The sequence below is a fragment of the Rhinoraja longicauda genome, chromosome 1 (assembly GCF_053455715.1).
Source record: "Rhinoraja longicauda isolate Sanriku21f chromosome 1, sRhiLon1.1, whole genome shotgun sequence".
In the NCBI taxonomy this organism is placed as follows: Eukaryota; Metazoa; Chordata; class Chondrichthyes; order Rajiformes; family Arhynchobatidae; genus Rhinoraja; species Rhinoraja longicauda.
In genome coordinates this window covers 23,179,327-23,194,850 of record NC_135953.1, presented here as the reverse complement: position 1 = coordinate 23,194,850, position 15,524 = coordinate 23,179,327, and the positions used below count along the sequence as shown (strand labels likewise).

General features: G+C 45.3%; 1 protein-coding gene across 2 annotated transcripts in view; it reads left to right on the top strand.

Annotated features, from left to right (window-relative positions):
* smad7 (SMAD family member 7) overlaps window positions 1-15,524 on the top strand; it is a 42,933-nt gene that overhangs the window by 8,218 nt on the left and 19,191 nt on the right. Inside the window, exon 3 of one of the 2 annotated variants that reach the window (XM_078409430.1) lies at window positions 1,652-1,723. In XM_078409430.1, the coding sequence (XP_078265556.1) occupies window positions 1,652-1,723 (72 nt within the window). Of the gene's footprint in view, window positions 1-1,648; window positions 1,724-15,524 lie in introns of both variants that reach the window. The other variant, XM_078409421.1, reaches the window with a different exon arrangement.

Below are 15,524 nucleotides of genomic sequence, written 5' to 3'. Positions count from 1 at the left end.
CCTTTGTTACCCACAAGGATGGCAGGCAGGTCTTACAGCTCATCTCATTGACCTACTCTGTGTTTGAGCAATCAACAGACAAGATCACTCCCCAGAGAAGCACAAGAAATACCTCAGGACAGTTTAGGTCTTGAAATCTTCTGAGAAATTGCCTTTCAATAAAGACAGACAGTGGATGGGGGTTTAGCACACGTTGTCCCAGGATTTTGAGCTTTCCCTTATATTTCGGCTAACTTTTGTTTTTCATGAGTTTTTTGCAAGTTACTCTGATGTAGAGAATAGTAATAATCCCATATTGAAATGTGAGATATCTCTGTTTGTTAACAATCAGAAGCTGAGTTTGGAAAAGCCTCTTGTGTTGTGAGTGGAGGGGAGTTTGGATTCAATGCACTAAGATGTTGTTGTAGGTGAAAAGTAGTTTTTGTGGAGAGATTTTGAGCTGAAACCTGAAGATATCCGGCACATTTCTTAAGTGCAATCGTCTGAATCAACAGACGTTTAATAGCACAGAGAACAGAAGAGATGTGAAGAGACACAGTACAATTGTGCTCACTCTTAATATAGGCTTGGTCTTCCCAAATAACATACTGCTCTTAAGTTCTAATGAGTCGCCTAGTATTTGAGGTATTTCAATTTGGCTGGCTAGGAAATGGAAATATCTTGGAGAAGAGCCAAAGAAAATGAGCACACATCACTCCCTCACTATCCAGTTCTTACGCTGAACTGTAGCACGAAAAACAAGGCAAAAACTTTTTTTTGGAGATGGCTTTCATCAGCGAAATCAAAAAGTGAAATGCAGGAAAACGGAAGTAAAGGTTAGCTTATTGAAGGCTGAATGAATTCTGTGTTAGTTTACCAAACGCCTTTGCTGTACTTTCAGCAGAAACTGGCTTTTGTAGCATGACTTTCTGGGATGTGCTTCCCTTAAGCTGTATTTCGCTCCCCACCAATTTAACCTCTACAGTGCTGCCATATTTAAGTAAGCCTGTGCCTGATGGTTCAGACTGCAGAGAGGACGTACTTTGGTACATGCCTGGATAAGCTGTTGAGGCACATGAACAGGTCGCTACGGTGGGGCAGCGGTAGAGTTGTTGCCTTACTGTGCCAGAGACCTGGGTTCGATCCTGACTATGGGTGCTGTCTGCATGGAGTTTGTACGTTCTCCCAGTGACCTGCGTCAAAGACGTACAGGTTTGTCAGCTAATTGGCTTCGGTAAAATTGTAAATTGTCTAGTGTGTGTTGGATAGTGTGCAGGGATCGCTGGTCAGTGCGGACTCGATGCACCGAATAGTCTGTTTCTGCGCTGTATCTCTAAACTAAACTAAAACAAGATAATTCTTCTAATTGCTCAACTTCCCTGCTGTTTTGAAGAGGCATTGTTTTTCCCACTAGCTGGTGAGCTCCTTACTCCCTAATGATGGTGAGTTGCTGGGGGGGGGGATTACGGTTCCATGCCCATTGGTGTCTCCCCAATATCTTGTTGAAACGACTGTTCTTTATGTGTGAGCCTCGTCAATCAGTGGTGCTAAGCATCTTAACTAAAGAGACCTCATAATTATGTGACATTCAGGTTGAATGACTCAATTCGATGGCAGGAAATAAAATGTTATGACTTACTTTAATGTGTGTTTTTCCTTTTGCTTCCAGCAGATTTGCCAGACTCTGTGCCTCCCTCGACTGAAACTGGGGGAACTCATTATACGGCTCCTGGGGGGCTTTCAGGTAATGTTCCCAGCCAGTTAATGACACTGTGATTCCTCTTGAGTGTTAAAATAGGATGTTCACAATTTAATTAAAAAAACATTATTTAGTAAAGGATTATTTGAGTGGGGGAAAAGGGGGGCTGGTGATTCCAGGGGGATGTTCTTTATCCTTAATGGCTACTTCATTGTGTTGAGGTTCAGAACTGGTCCTGTTACATTCCCACCCAGGTTTGGAGGTCAAAGTCTCCTTAGTGCAAGAGGATGGGAATACCAGAGTATTCAATTAGCAGGTGTGCTATAATATTCTCAGTGGCATTATTGTGGTGTACTGTGGTATTCCAACTGCACAAGATGTACAGAAATTAGATCCATTTATGCGAAAATTGCACATGAGAAGCGGGCTGTTTTGTGAAGCTTATGCGCCATTTCTTTCTGTGGTCCCACCAAGCAAGAAATTGGATCAGGCATGAGCTGTCATTATTCACCCTAACACAGGAAACTATAAACATTTCTTAAAGCAAGGATGATGTCCCAGCTTTTTTATGTGGCTTCCAGTTTGGTGGTAATGCTGTGTACTGTACTCAATCAGCACAATGGGAATGCCCAAAGTCCAGAGTCTAGGCAATAGTATCTTTTGACATGTATTCCGGTGTCCTAGAATAATTTATCTACTGCACATGCTGTAGCACAGTAGGCTTGGTGTCTAGTTTTCCATGATATTCATGGTGTGTTGCATTACCAGTGTAGGAACATTTGTTTTCCAGGTGAATAATGATGAGTTCTATATGTGTATTCTCTCTCTCTCTCTCTCTCTCTCTCTCTCTCTCTCTCTCTCTCTCTCTCTCTCTCTCTCTCTCTCTCTCTCTCTCTCTCTCTCTCTCTCTATATAATATATATATATATATATATATATATAAAATATATGATTTGTAAATATATGATTGGTGATTTGTAATATTATTGAACCTGTTGTAACATTTTCAAGACTTAGTAACTAGGCATGGTGGTAGGATATGAAGGTTTGTAAGTTCCCGACATGAATGATCCATTTTAATCCACAGCTGAGGCAGATCTGATGCTGGATGGGATTTAATACAGGGTTGGCTTTAATGGGCAAAATAGAGGACTGTAAACCAGCCTACATTACTGAAGTATGATAATTGTATCCCTTTCATTTTACAGCATGTTTTTTTTTTCCTGTGAACTCTGTCTATACAGTCTTGTCTTGAAGCAGCCAATTTAAAATTGGAAACCAACAAAGATTGCAGTCTTGTGGTGAAGTCTGTTCCCTGCATATAGAGGCTTCCTGCCCCCACCCAGGCGTAGGCTGCATTTGTGTGTGGGCTCTCACAAGTTGAAGTTGCGTCCGAGGATTCCCATTCTGAACGCTGACCGGTTTCTTGAGGCGCATTCCTTGAACTTTGTTTGTGAAATCTGGGAATTGGCTTTGCTTCAGATGTGTGTAATAAAACCCGCCATTTGGCACCAAATTGCTTGAACTTTAATAGGTGCAGGAGTAGGCCATTCAGCCCTTCGAGCCAGCACCGCTATTCAATGCGATCATGGCTGATCACTCTCAATCAGTACCCCGTTCCTGCCTTCTCCCCATACCCCCTCACTCCGCTATCCTTAAGAGCTCTATCGAGCTCTCTCTTGAAAGCATCCAACGAACTGGCCTCCACTGCCTTCTGAGGCAGAGAATTCCACACCTTCACCACTCTCTGACTGAAAAGGGTTCTTCCTCATCTCCCTTCTAAATGGCCTACCCCTTATTCTTAAACTGTGGCCCCTTGTTCTGGACTCCCCCAACATTGGGAACGTGTTTCCTGCCTCTAATGTGTCCAATCCCCTAATTATCTCATATGTTTCAATAAGATCCCCCCCTCATCCTTCTAAATTCCAGTGTATACAAGCCTAATTGCTCCAGCCTTTCAGAGGCAACGATACCCTTGTTAAAACGTCTAGCTTGCTTCTGCGTTCCAATTTTCTAAATCCATCATGCAACAGAGAAGACACTCGGAGCAGACGAGATGGCATCTTATTTCTACGCGCCATGTAAAAGCATCAACATACTTCACCAATTGCGCGTCCCTTATCCAATTGCTAAATGTGTCCACAAAGACCCAGCTTATTGATTTCTAAACAACCGGCCAGTGAGAGGTATTAGCACCCATAATTATTGTGGCTTTGGACAATAGGAAACAAATGAAATGCAGAAGTAAAATCTCTTCCTGATGCCAGTGATATTGTTAGCTTTATAGCTTTCCCTCGCAAATAAAATCTGTTCAGTGACTAACACTCTGGTCGGAATCCAACAGGTTAATTTTAGTCATTGCCTACTACTTTGTAGGAAGTTGTTGAAACCTAGAGCAACAACCAGTCCTGTTTACCGCTGTTAACCTGCACAATGGATCCTAATACAAGGGGCATTGCATCAATTCATTCAGTTGGGGTTTACTTACCCTTATTGGTGGTTGCGTGTACTTTGTTTTAACTGTTCATTTGAAGTGTGAGAAAGGTTTAGCAATATGAGCTGTGTATGGAGTAATTATTTGGTTCTGCCTTGCATTAGTGTGAACCACTGATAATTACAGACCTACCCGTGCCAGTAAGCTGATCAATTGGCAAACTCATAGACAAAATGGCTGTTACTGCTGTCGGGCGCCTTCATTCTGATCTTCATAGTTCATAAGTGATGGGAGCAGAATTAGGCCATTCGGCCCATCAAGTATACTCTGCCATTCAATCATGGCTGATCTATCTCCCTCTCAACTCCAACCTTCTCCCCATAACCCCTGACACCTGTACTAATCAAGAATCTTATCTATCTTTGCCTTAAAAACATCCATTGAATTTGCCTCCACAGCCTTCTGTGGCAATGAATTCACAAATTCACCACCCTCTGACTAAAAAAAAAATCATCCATCTCCATCCTAAAGGAACGTCCTTTAATTCTGAGGCTGTGACCTCCGCCGGTCTTTATGTGGTCTTTCCTTCATGGTCTTTACCTGGCAATATCAGTGCCAATATGCCCCGTGATTTCAATGGCAACAATTAACAGACCTGGATATTTCAATGAGTGGAATCGCTCAAATGCCTATGAATAGTTTGAAACTATGTTAGTCATAGCAATGGAATTCTGGATTTGGAAGGAGTTAGAATAAATTGCATATTTTGACTTGATCTGTTCCTCAAAACCGTATGGGTTTTATTCAGGAAACTATTGGGGTCCAGTTTTGAAGAAAATGCATGACCTCTCATTAATACAGTCGTAATTCCTATTATCTGTATATGTGAGGTCAGATAAAGCAACGTAATAGTTGGGACCTCAGGAACCAAAGAGAGAAATTGGTGAAGTAAATGAGCTGAGAGATATTGATTGTTTGGATCCATTTTTAACTTTAAGTTGCTGGATGTAGTGGAAGTTTGATAAAATGAAGAGCCATGTGCATTAAAGGGCCCTGTTCAAATCTGACCTGTAATCTGTTGTGATCTACACCTCAACGCTGTTTGCATTGCGGCACTCCGAGAGGAAGTGTTTTCCACATACCACTCCCCACTCTGGGCCACACAATCACAGGCCGAGGACTCGCTCTGATACCAGGTGGCTTAAAGATGCAGCACGGAATCAGGTCCTACGGCCCACTGAGTCTGCGATGACCAGCGATCCCTGCACACTAACACTATCCAACACACACTGGGGACATTGTACAATTATACCAAGCCAATTAGCCTAGGCGTGTGGGAAGAAACCAGAGCTCCCGGAGAAAGCCCAAGCAGGTCACCGTGAGAACGTACCAACTCTGAACAGACAGCACCTGCAGTCAGGATCGAACCCGCGATTCTAGCGCTATAAAGGTTCAAAGGTTTGTTTATTGTCACATGTACCAATTAAGGTACAGTGAAACTCGGATAAGGCAGCAACTCTACTGCTATGTCACCTTCCAGATTCCAGCTGAATTTCAGGATCCCTCCTTCCTGAAGCCATGGTTATTCTATCTTTTCTTTGGTTGTTCTGTACCCAGAATGGATTGATCGGCCAGATAGTCATTTGTATCATTGAATAGACAAGCCATGGTATTTTGCCATTGATGTCACAGAGTGGTGGCCTGTTACAGTTTAGGGCAAAAGATCTCTTGGTTACCTCTATATCTAAGTTGCAGCCTGAGTCCCCAAAATATACGAGGCCCCTTGCAGAAACCAGGAACTGCAGACGCTGATTTATAAAATAAGACACAAAGTGCTGGAGTAACTCAGCAGGTCAGGCAGCATCTCAGGAGGACATGGATAGGCGACGTTTCGGGTCAGGCCCTTTCTTTGAAAAAACCTTTTGCAGGTCATCCCTGGTTTATGAACGCCAGGCTTGTGCAGAATCGGAACATGCGAACAGGTGTTTGGGAGACCGGCGGAATGGATTTGCCGGCTGCCGCGAGGCTGCAGCAACTGTTCTTAACGCTAGCTGGAATTTTGCCAGACCCAGGAAGAACACTGTCTAGTTAACACGCTGATGTCTCCATTTTGCCAATCCTATTTGGAGACAAGCTGTCCTTCGGGCGCAACAGCAGTGTCTGTTTTTAGTCTATAGCATTTAAATACGCATCTACTGTAAATCATTTATAGAGTCGTAGAGTTGGACAATGTGGAAACAGGCCATTCGGCCCAACTTGTCCACACCGGCCAACGTCCCTGTTACACTTGTCCCACCTGCCCGCATTTGGTCCATATCCCTCCAAACCTGTCCTATCCATGCCTTTTATATGACTTGTTATTAGCCCGAGATAACTGTGGGAGGTAGTTGTAAAATCAGCTGTATTATCAAGAATGGCAGAACAAGATTTAAAATGCTTCATGAGACTACTATTGCAATGGGATAACCGACATCTGCAGACACCTTCTTCGGTGTTAGAAGGCAGACAGGTCATGGTCAAATTGAAGATTTGTGAACTGTTCGGGTTACAAACAGGAGGATGGAGAGGACAAAGAAGAGGTTGACCAGAATGTTGCCTGGATTAGAGGGTATTACCTTTCAGTCTGAAGAAGGGTCTCGACCCGAAACGTCACCCATTCCTTCTCTCCCGAGATGCTGCCTGACCTGCTGAGTTACTCCAGCATTTTGTGAATAAATCGATTTGTACCAGCATCTGCAGTTATTTTCTTATACTACCTTTCAGGAGAGGATGGACAAACTTATATTGGTGTCTCTGGAGTGCCAGAGATTGAGGGAAGACCTGATAGAAGTATGTAAAATTAAATGAGGCATAGATCGTCGATCAGAACCTTTTTCCCAGGATGCAAATGTCAAAACACTACAGGCACAGCTTCAAGGTGAAACGAGCAATGTAATAGTGGATGCCTGGAACATAGAAAATAGGTGCAGGAGTAGGCCTTTCGGCCCTTTGAGCCCATTCAATATGATCATGGCTGATCATCTAAAATCAGCACCCCGTTCCTGCTTTTTTCCCATATCCCCTGATTCCTTTAGCCCTGAGAAGCTAATTCTAACTCTCTCTTGAAAACATCCAGTGAATTGGCCTCCATTGCCTTCTGTGGCAGAGAATCCCACAGATTCACAACTCTGTGGGTGAAAAAGATTTTCCTTATCTCAGTCCTAAATGGCCTACCTCCTTATTTTTAAACAGTGACCCCTGGTTCTGGACTCCCCCAACATCGGGAACATTTTTCCTGCATCTAGCCTGTCCAATCCTTTCAGAATTTTATATGCTGCCAGGAGTGGTGGTGAAGGCTCCAAGAGGCTTTTAGATAGGCACAGAAATGCAGGGAATGCATAGATCATGTACAAACAGAAGACATGTTTTAACTTGGCATGATGTTCCTGTGCTGTACATCTATATATTCCTTCAGAGTTCCTCTTGCCAGTTGAGGTGAGTGGGCATCTCCTGCGGGTGTGTACATACTCACTCTAGATAGGCTGTGACTATAGAGTGGCATGATGGTGCAGCAGCAGAGTTGCTGCCTTACAACGCCGCAGACCCGGGTTTGATCCTCACCACAGGTGCTGTCCGTACGGATTTTGTACGTTCTCCCTGTGGCCTGCGTGGAATTTCTCTGGGATCTCCAGTTTCCTCCCACACTCCAAAGACGTACAGGTTTGTCGGCTAATTGGCTTGGTGTCATTGGAAAATTGTCTCCAGTGTGTGCAGGATAGTGTTAATGTGCGGGGATCGCTTGTCGGTGAGCCGAAGGGTCTGTTTCCACGCTGTATCTCTAAACTAAACAAACATGCTTATGAATTCCCAAGACGGGGGAAAAATAGGTCAGTGGAATCAGTCAATGTATTGTCCACCCACAGTTCCTGACTCTCTTTGCTGGTACTGTAAGGAGTTTGTACGTTCTCCCCGTGACCTGCGTGGGTTTTCTCCGAGACCTTCGGTTTCCTCCCACACTCCAAAGACGTACAGGTATGTAGGTTAATTGGCTGGGTAAATGTAAAAATTGTCCCTAGTGGGTGTAGGATAGTGTTAATGTACGGGGATCACTGGACGGCACGGACTTGGAGGGCCGAAAAGGCCTGTTTCCGGCTGTATATATATGATATGATATGATATGATACTGTCGGTTCCAATATGGAGGATGAGTTAACATGACTGGCAGCTGAATCTGCTGACCCTGTCAGGACTGTGCACAAAGTTCAACAGATTCAAAGTTCAGTGGCACTCAATGGCGGAAAAACGATGTCCCGTGCATCTTGTGCCCCCAGTTTATTCCTCCCTCCCCACCCCCACCTCACCTCTACTTTCAGTCTGAAGAAGGCTTCCGGCCCAAAACGTCACCGTTCCTTTTTCTCCAGAGACGCAGCCTGACCTGCTGAGTTACTCCACAGCATTTTTTGCACATCCACGTGTCAACCATTCGGACACCTGAAATGAAATAGTTAGTTTTCTCCTGGACTACACTCACTTACAGCACTTGCTTTTCAATGGCGGGACAATGTAATTCTCAAGTGCACAGATCTTGTGGCTTTTTATGGAGTGGCCCAGGCAGTCAGTATTGGCAGTCTGAATACATGCGTGTATATGTCCTGGGGATGTCCGAGTTCACTTCGCAGCTAGTGAGGTGCTTTTAAACAGGAGGCACGAATGTGCTTTAGGAAATGTGTGCACACCGTACTTCATCAACATCATTGAAGCCACTGCGATGTCCCTCTCTTTTGTCTCTGCCCATCTACCCTGGCTCCCGCCTCTTTCCCTCTCTATCGCAGTCTCTTTGCCTTTAATGGAACGCAGCTGCACCTGAAAATCAATTGCATTTCCTGAAACCCATTCAGATTTCTGGAAAGGCTGAACCTATTCTCCTGGGTCCGAGGCTTGTGCAGGGGAGAGAGAGAGACACACACACACACACACACACACCGAGAGACGGGGGGGGGGAGAGAGAGAGGGGAGAGAGAGACAGAGAGAACAAGAATTCCCAGGATCTTGATTTTAAAACATGATGCTTCACGAAAGGCATTGCCCACGTGATCTTGCCGTTGGTGGGGAAGAAGAGGGGAGGTAGGGATGTGGGGTGGAGAAGATGGCACTTGAGGGTAAAGTGCTTGAGGGTGGGAGGGGAAGCTAATGTTGCCCTGGATCTTGCAAGAGAAAGGAACGAAGAACCGGGAACGGAACATAGGATGCCTGTCCACAGGGACCTGCAAACCATTGAACTGGGTTGAGAGTCGACGGGAATTGATCTGTTTTTTTTTAAAAGAATGGTATAATAGCTTTGTAATCCTTTTATTTCCCTCCCCAGTCATTTCTCAGGACCTGCAATAAGTTTGTCTGAAACCACACAGACTTGATTTTCTTTAAATCAATGTCTTGTCTGTAAATATTTGAGGCAGTTCAGTTTTCCAAGCTCCCTTCTGGCATTCTCTCCCCCTGCATTTCTGAATGTTAGGCTTGCTGCTGGTGGAGCTCAGGCACTGCTGGATCCGCTTCTCTGTGCAAAAAGCAGCAGAGACCGACCGCAGGGTGGTGGGGATGGTGCTTCACTTTCTTGCTTCTCAAAGCTGCATTTGTTTTGATCGTTTGAAAACCACAGAGGAAGACTTTGCTGCCTTTTAAAAAAATATATAAGTTTTTAATTGACTTTATAGTTTTGGTGCAGGAATGAACGCTGTTGCAAAGCACTTTTGCTTTGTTTTGCTCAGAGAGAATGTGATGTTTTGGGTCGACTGACTGGTTGGTGCTTCTCTCCCCTCCACCCTGCTCCCCACCACACATCGGTCTTTTTTCCCTGGGACCAGTTGAGATGGAAAGGTCACAGTAGCGCAGCTGGTAGAGCCGCTGCTTCTCGGCGCAAGAGACCCGGGTTCGATCCTGACCTCGGAAGCTGTCTGTGGGGAGTTTGCACGTTATCCCTGTGACTGCGTGGGTTTCCTCCAGGTTCTCCGGTTTCCCCCTCGCGTCCCAAAGACGTGCGGGTTTGTAGGTCAATTGGCCTCTGTAAATTGCCCCTAGTGTGTAGGGAGTGGATGCAAAAGTGGGATAATATTGAACTAGTGTGAACGGATGATTGATGGTCAGCGTGGACTCTGTGGGCCCAAGGGCCTGTTTTCATGCTGTATCTCTAGCTAAAGGTCAGTGGCAGACACCTTATTCGAGAGTTTACTCTTGCCCTGTGATTTTCAGTGGTGGGTCTTGGCAGGAGACTGTCCTCAGGAAGTGCTTGCAACTGGTCTCACTCGGTCAGCCCATGCATGTATCTCTTCCAGCCAGGATCATTGGGGGAATATAGATAGAGTGGATGTGGAAAGGATGTTTCCACTGGTGGGAAAGTCTAGGAGAATTAAAGGGTACTCTTTTAGAAAGGAGGTGAGGGGGAACTTCTTTAATCAGAGGGTAGTTAATCTATGGAACTCATTGCCATAGAGGGCTGTGGAGGACAAATCAGTGGATATTTTTAAGGCAGAGATAGACAGGTTCTTGATTAGAATGGGTGTCAAGGGTTATCATATCATATCATATATATACAGCCGGAAACAGGCCTTTTCGGCCCTCCAAGTCCGTGCCGCCCAGTGATCCCCGTACATTAACACTATCCTACACCCACTAGGGACAATTTTTACATTTACCCAGCCAATTAACCTACATACCTGTACGTCTTTGGAGAAGGCAGGAAAGTGTGAATAGGAGGCAGAGATCAGCCATGATTGAATGGTGGAGTGGACTCGATGGCCCGAATGGTCTAATTCGACTGTCACTTGTGAACATCTGCTCAGCTTCCCCACCCTAATCCTCTCCTTGATCCCCAGCTTCATACCTAGGTCAAGAATAGCATGTTGTAGATTAATCGGGACAGGCCAGGATTTAAACATGGACTTCATCTGTGTTGCATTTCTCTGCTGCATTGTTTTGATTTATTTGCTCCCTCTTCCTTTATCTGCCGCTCTTCGTCCCTCAGCATCTTGTCTCCTTACCCTCCGAACTTACCCATCTGCTTCAGTTTCTCTTCTGACCTCCTTCCCTCTTCCTCTATCACCCTTTGCAACCTATTTATCTCTGTAGTGTGAAGCTGTAGTTCAAGGGATCAAGATTGATTCAATAGAACATGGAACAGTACAACATAGGAACAAGGCCCTTTGGCCCACAATGTCTGTGCCAAACAGGATGTCAATCGTAATCTCATCTGCCTGCATAGCCCTCCATTGCTTCCATATCCACCTAAATATCTCAAAGCCTCTTGGGTAAAGTTTACACCATAGAAAAAAAAAAGTTCAGACTGTCTACCCTATCTATGCCTTTCATCATTTTATATACTTGACCACCTTCTCTCCCAGCTGAGCTTCCAAGAGGATGGGGGTCAATGTGAACTGAGGGGAGGAACTGGGAGGCAATTGTACTCTCCCTCAGCCTGAGACTCTTCCCCCAGTCTCTCTGTCAGTCCTTGGAAGCTCATCTCGTGTAGTGTGTGTGTGTGTTCACTGAATCCTTGACCTCCGACAAAGTCCATTGTAGAATGTGCAGATGCATACACATGAGGCAGTGGGAACTCAGACAAGGAACAACAGCTTATTGAAGAGTTCTTCATCGACTGTTTTAGACCTCTTATGCTCAAGGTTGCTTGCAGCCCAGAGAGTAGTCAGTCACGTGACACGATCTTTAAAGCACCAACTATTGTTCACAAGCAATATTGCATACAATGCACCAAGAACGCTTCAAGCATTTACTTAGAGTTAGAAAACATTTAAAAATCTGTACTTTGTACCCAGTTAATATTGTGCAGGAGTGTTGTACGAGTTGAATTGTTACAGATTTAATTGTTGGACCGTACATTGTTTTCCTTTCTCGGCCTACAACTCATTTCCCTTCACCTTCCACCCCTGTTCCAGTCTCTCTAGCACTTGCTGTCCTTCTTTCATCATCCATCTGCCAATTTGCACCCACCACCATTCCCTCCATGAAACTGAGGTAAGATGTGCTCCTGTGGAGCGGTTCTCACAGCAAGAACGGATTGGAGGACTAAGGGTGGAGCTCTGGGTTTGTGCTGTTTCATATTTTCAGATAATTAAAGCCAATGATCCTGTGCATGGAGCTCTGCTGCAATCTGTGAGCCCGTGGCGCCACTCAACACACACTATCATTGCTTCCCTTCTTCTGCAGTTCTGCCGCCAGCTCTTTTTCTACTTTTTTCCCTCTGTTGTACTTAGATCCTGCTGTTTCCTCTCTGCTTCCCTGTCACAGGGAGCTGTAGCTCCCAAGTCTGGTTCACTCTGCACCACTGTGGTCTAACATGGGCCACACATTTCACTTCACCCATTGAGAGTCACTGAGAGAGACAGGTCCTATGGCCCATCAAGTTGGTGCCAACCAACAACTACACATTGACACTAATCCTATGTTAATCCTGCTTCGCTGGAGGCTGCTGATACCTGATAGCAGTATATAAAATTATGAGAGGCATAGATTGGGGAGACAGTCAGAACCTTTTTTTCCCTGTATGGAAAAATCAAATACTGGAGGACACGGCTTTAAGCTGAGAAGAGCAAAGTTCAAAGGAGATGACTTTCCCAACATTTAAGAAACAGACAGGTACATGGATAGGACAAGTTTGGAGGGATGTGGACAAAGGGCAGGCAGATGGGACTAGCGTAGCTGGGACATGTTGGCCGGTGTGAGCAAGGTGGGCCGAAGGGCCTGTTTCCACACCCTATTGCTCTATATGACTCTATGAGATATGCAGGGGCAAGTTTTTTACACATAGGGTGGTGAGTGTCTGCAATGTACTGTCAGGGGCTGTGGTTGAGGCATATTAGTTAAAGGCACTTAAAAGAGACTTTTGGACAGACATGGATTATGCACAGGCAGATAGAATTGGTCCTGACCTCCTGCTCGGCTCGGACATTGTGGGCCGAATGGCCTGTTCCTGTGCTGCCCTGTTTTATGTTCTATTTTTATCCTCTTCAATTTCCCCCATGTTTTACTGCTCTCCTAAGCTCTTTGTGCCGTACTCCATATACTTATATTATTATATTATCCGTGCTCTCCCTTTAATTCCTCTTAGCTCGGTATTTTTAATTCTCGCCCGCTTCTTTCATCACCGCTCTGTCCCTCGCTTCCCTCTGTTTACCTCGTGTCTCCAGTGTATGTGGAGCTGGTCAGCTCGAGGAATGAATGGAGCTCAGTTCTCAGGGCCGGAGGAAGCTCTGGAGGCTGCAACCAGAGACTGGCCAAGTTCCTCCAGCAACTGCAGGAAGAAAGTTAATCCCTGGGGCAACGACAAAGTAGTTTCTCCTGGTGAAAGCACAGAGATGACCGTCAATTCACTGGCCGTGCTCTTTCATGGTGTGAATGGAGATTTTGGGGGTGGTGAGTGAGTGTTGGCTCGGCAGTGAAGGCATGCAGGGAACCTTTTCAGACCTCATTAACCCTCAATACGCCAAAATCACCCATTGAGAACTTTACCACAACACCTTTAGTTCTTGTTTTCACAAATCCCAAAGCAAATTCTGTTGGTCCCAGAAATGCCAATACATTTCTGGGATGCTTATCGCTGGGTTTAACTAACCTAAGTGCTCGGTAGTATGCCTCAGCTTTCATTGAACGTGTACAAATTGAAAGGGGTAGTAGTACTGATTATGGATGATCACAGTGAATGGGGGTGCTGGCTCGAAGGGCCGAATGGCCTACTCCTGCACCTATTGTCTATTGAGTGGTGAATGGAAGGTTGATTTTACCAGAGCTGGGAATTGGAAAGTGCCCATAAAATCCTGAATTTACTTGGTTCTGTGGAAGGGGTGGGGGAGATGAATCAAAATATATTCAGTCCTCACAATAATTAGAAATGGGGGTAGCAGTTAATTCATATTGTTCTTGTTGGGGCAGGGAGAATAGTCTGTCAAATGTCTTTGCTCACGCAGTATGCTGAGTTAAGACATTTTCATTTAGCTCTTGATTTGAAATCTCCTTCCCTTTTTGTCGACTTACTTGGGGGCACTGAAGGGGACAAGTGCAGCAGAATGCTTAAAGGAGATCGTTTGAAGTGTTGTCTCTGCAAATTGTGCTCATCCTGAGTATGGGTGCTGTTTGTACGGAGTGTGTACGTTCTCCCCGTGAGTTGCGTGGGTTTTCCCCCGGGTGCTCCGGTTTCCTCACGCACTCCAAAGACGTACAGGTTTGTAGACTAATTGGCTTGGTAAAATTGTAAATTGTCCCTGTTGTGTGTAGGATAGTGTGTGGGGATCACTGGTCGGCGCGGAACCGGTGGGCCGAAGGGCCTGTTTCCGCGCTGTATCTCTAAACTAAACCAAACCACGACTACTCAAGAATGCGCCACTCTGCTTGCAGTGCAGTGCGGGCTGGCTATGTTTCACTTGTGCTTATTGAATGTAAAACAAATGGCAGACTGCAGGAAATCACGGAAGGGTTAACTTGGCCATGAAAAGCCTTTATTGCTCTCTAGGCCGTCTGCCAGACTGGGAGCCTTGCAGTTAGCCTCTCGCACGTCACATGACTAGAACAAAATGCAGCAGCCAGTGAAGTGTGGAGCCTGGGACTTGGCAGGGGTCTGTCTGTAGCTGTTGGCCTTCCACATCCACCCCACCCCCATCTCTCCTCTCGCTCACTGCTGCTCTGCCTTTAGGTCCCTTCTTTTCGCTGGCAGGGTGGGCTTTTACTTTGGTGGGTGGGGCAGGGGCCTGATATTTGAAGAGGCCCAACAAAGGCTGATGTTTGACATTTTTTTCACAAAATCTTACCCAAAAACTCTTCACAGTTTTTGCTGCAAACTGTTTCCGAGCACTTTTCTTCTCCTCCCTATCTCGGAGACAGCGGGTGTAACTGCTGGCTAGATGTTGGAACTTGCCCCAGGGCAATATTGAACCTGAACAGCTTCCAAGGTGGGAGCAAACTTGATTCACATACCGCCGCACCAAAAGATTCCTGAAAATCAGACGATTAAATTCTGGAATAACCTAGATTTTATTGAAGCTAAAGGAAATGCACATTTTTACAGAACTGCCACTACTTTGTAAACAGCTCTTTTCATTATTTTTGAGGGTACTTCATTCATGCGGTCATTCCATTTTGAGTGGTTGGGACTTGCAGATTGGAAGCAGGCCCTTCGGCCCAACTTGCCTGTGCCAACCAAGATGCCCTATCTACACTAGTCCCACCTGTCCGCGTTTATCCCATATCCCTATGAACCTTTCCTATCCCAATGTTTTTAAATGTTGTTATAGTACCTGCGTGAGGTTAAACAATAAGGGGAGAGAGTTTAGCTCCAGGGGGATATCATAACCCTTCCCACATAGTTCCAGCCTTCTAGTTGTGTTGACACCATTAAGGGACAGGCACCTGAAAAAATTGAACATCATCTGA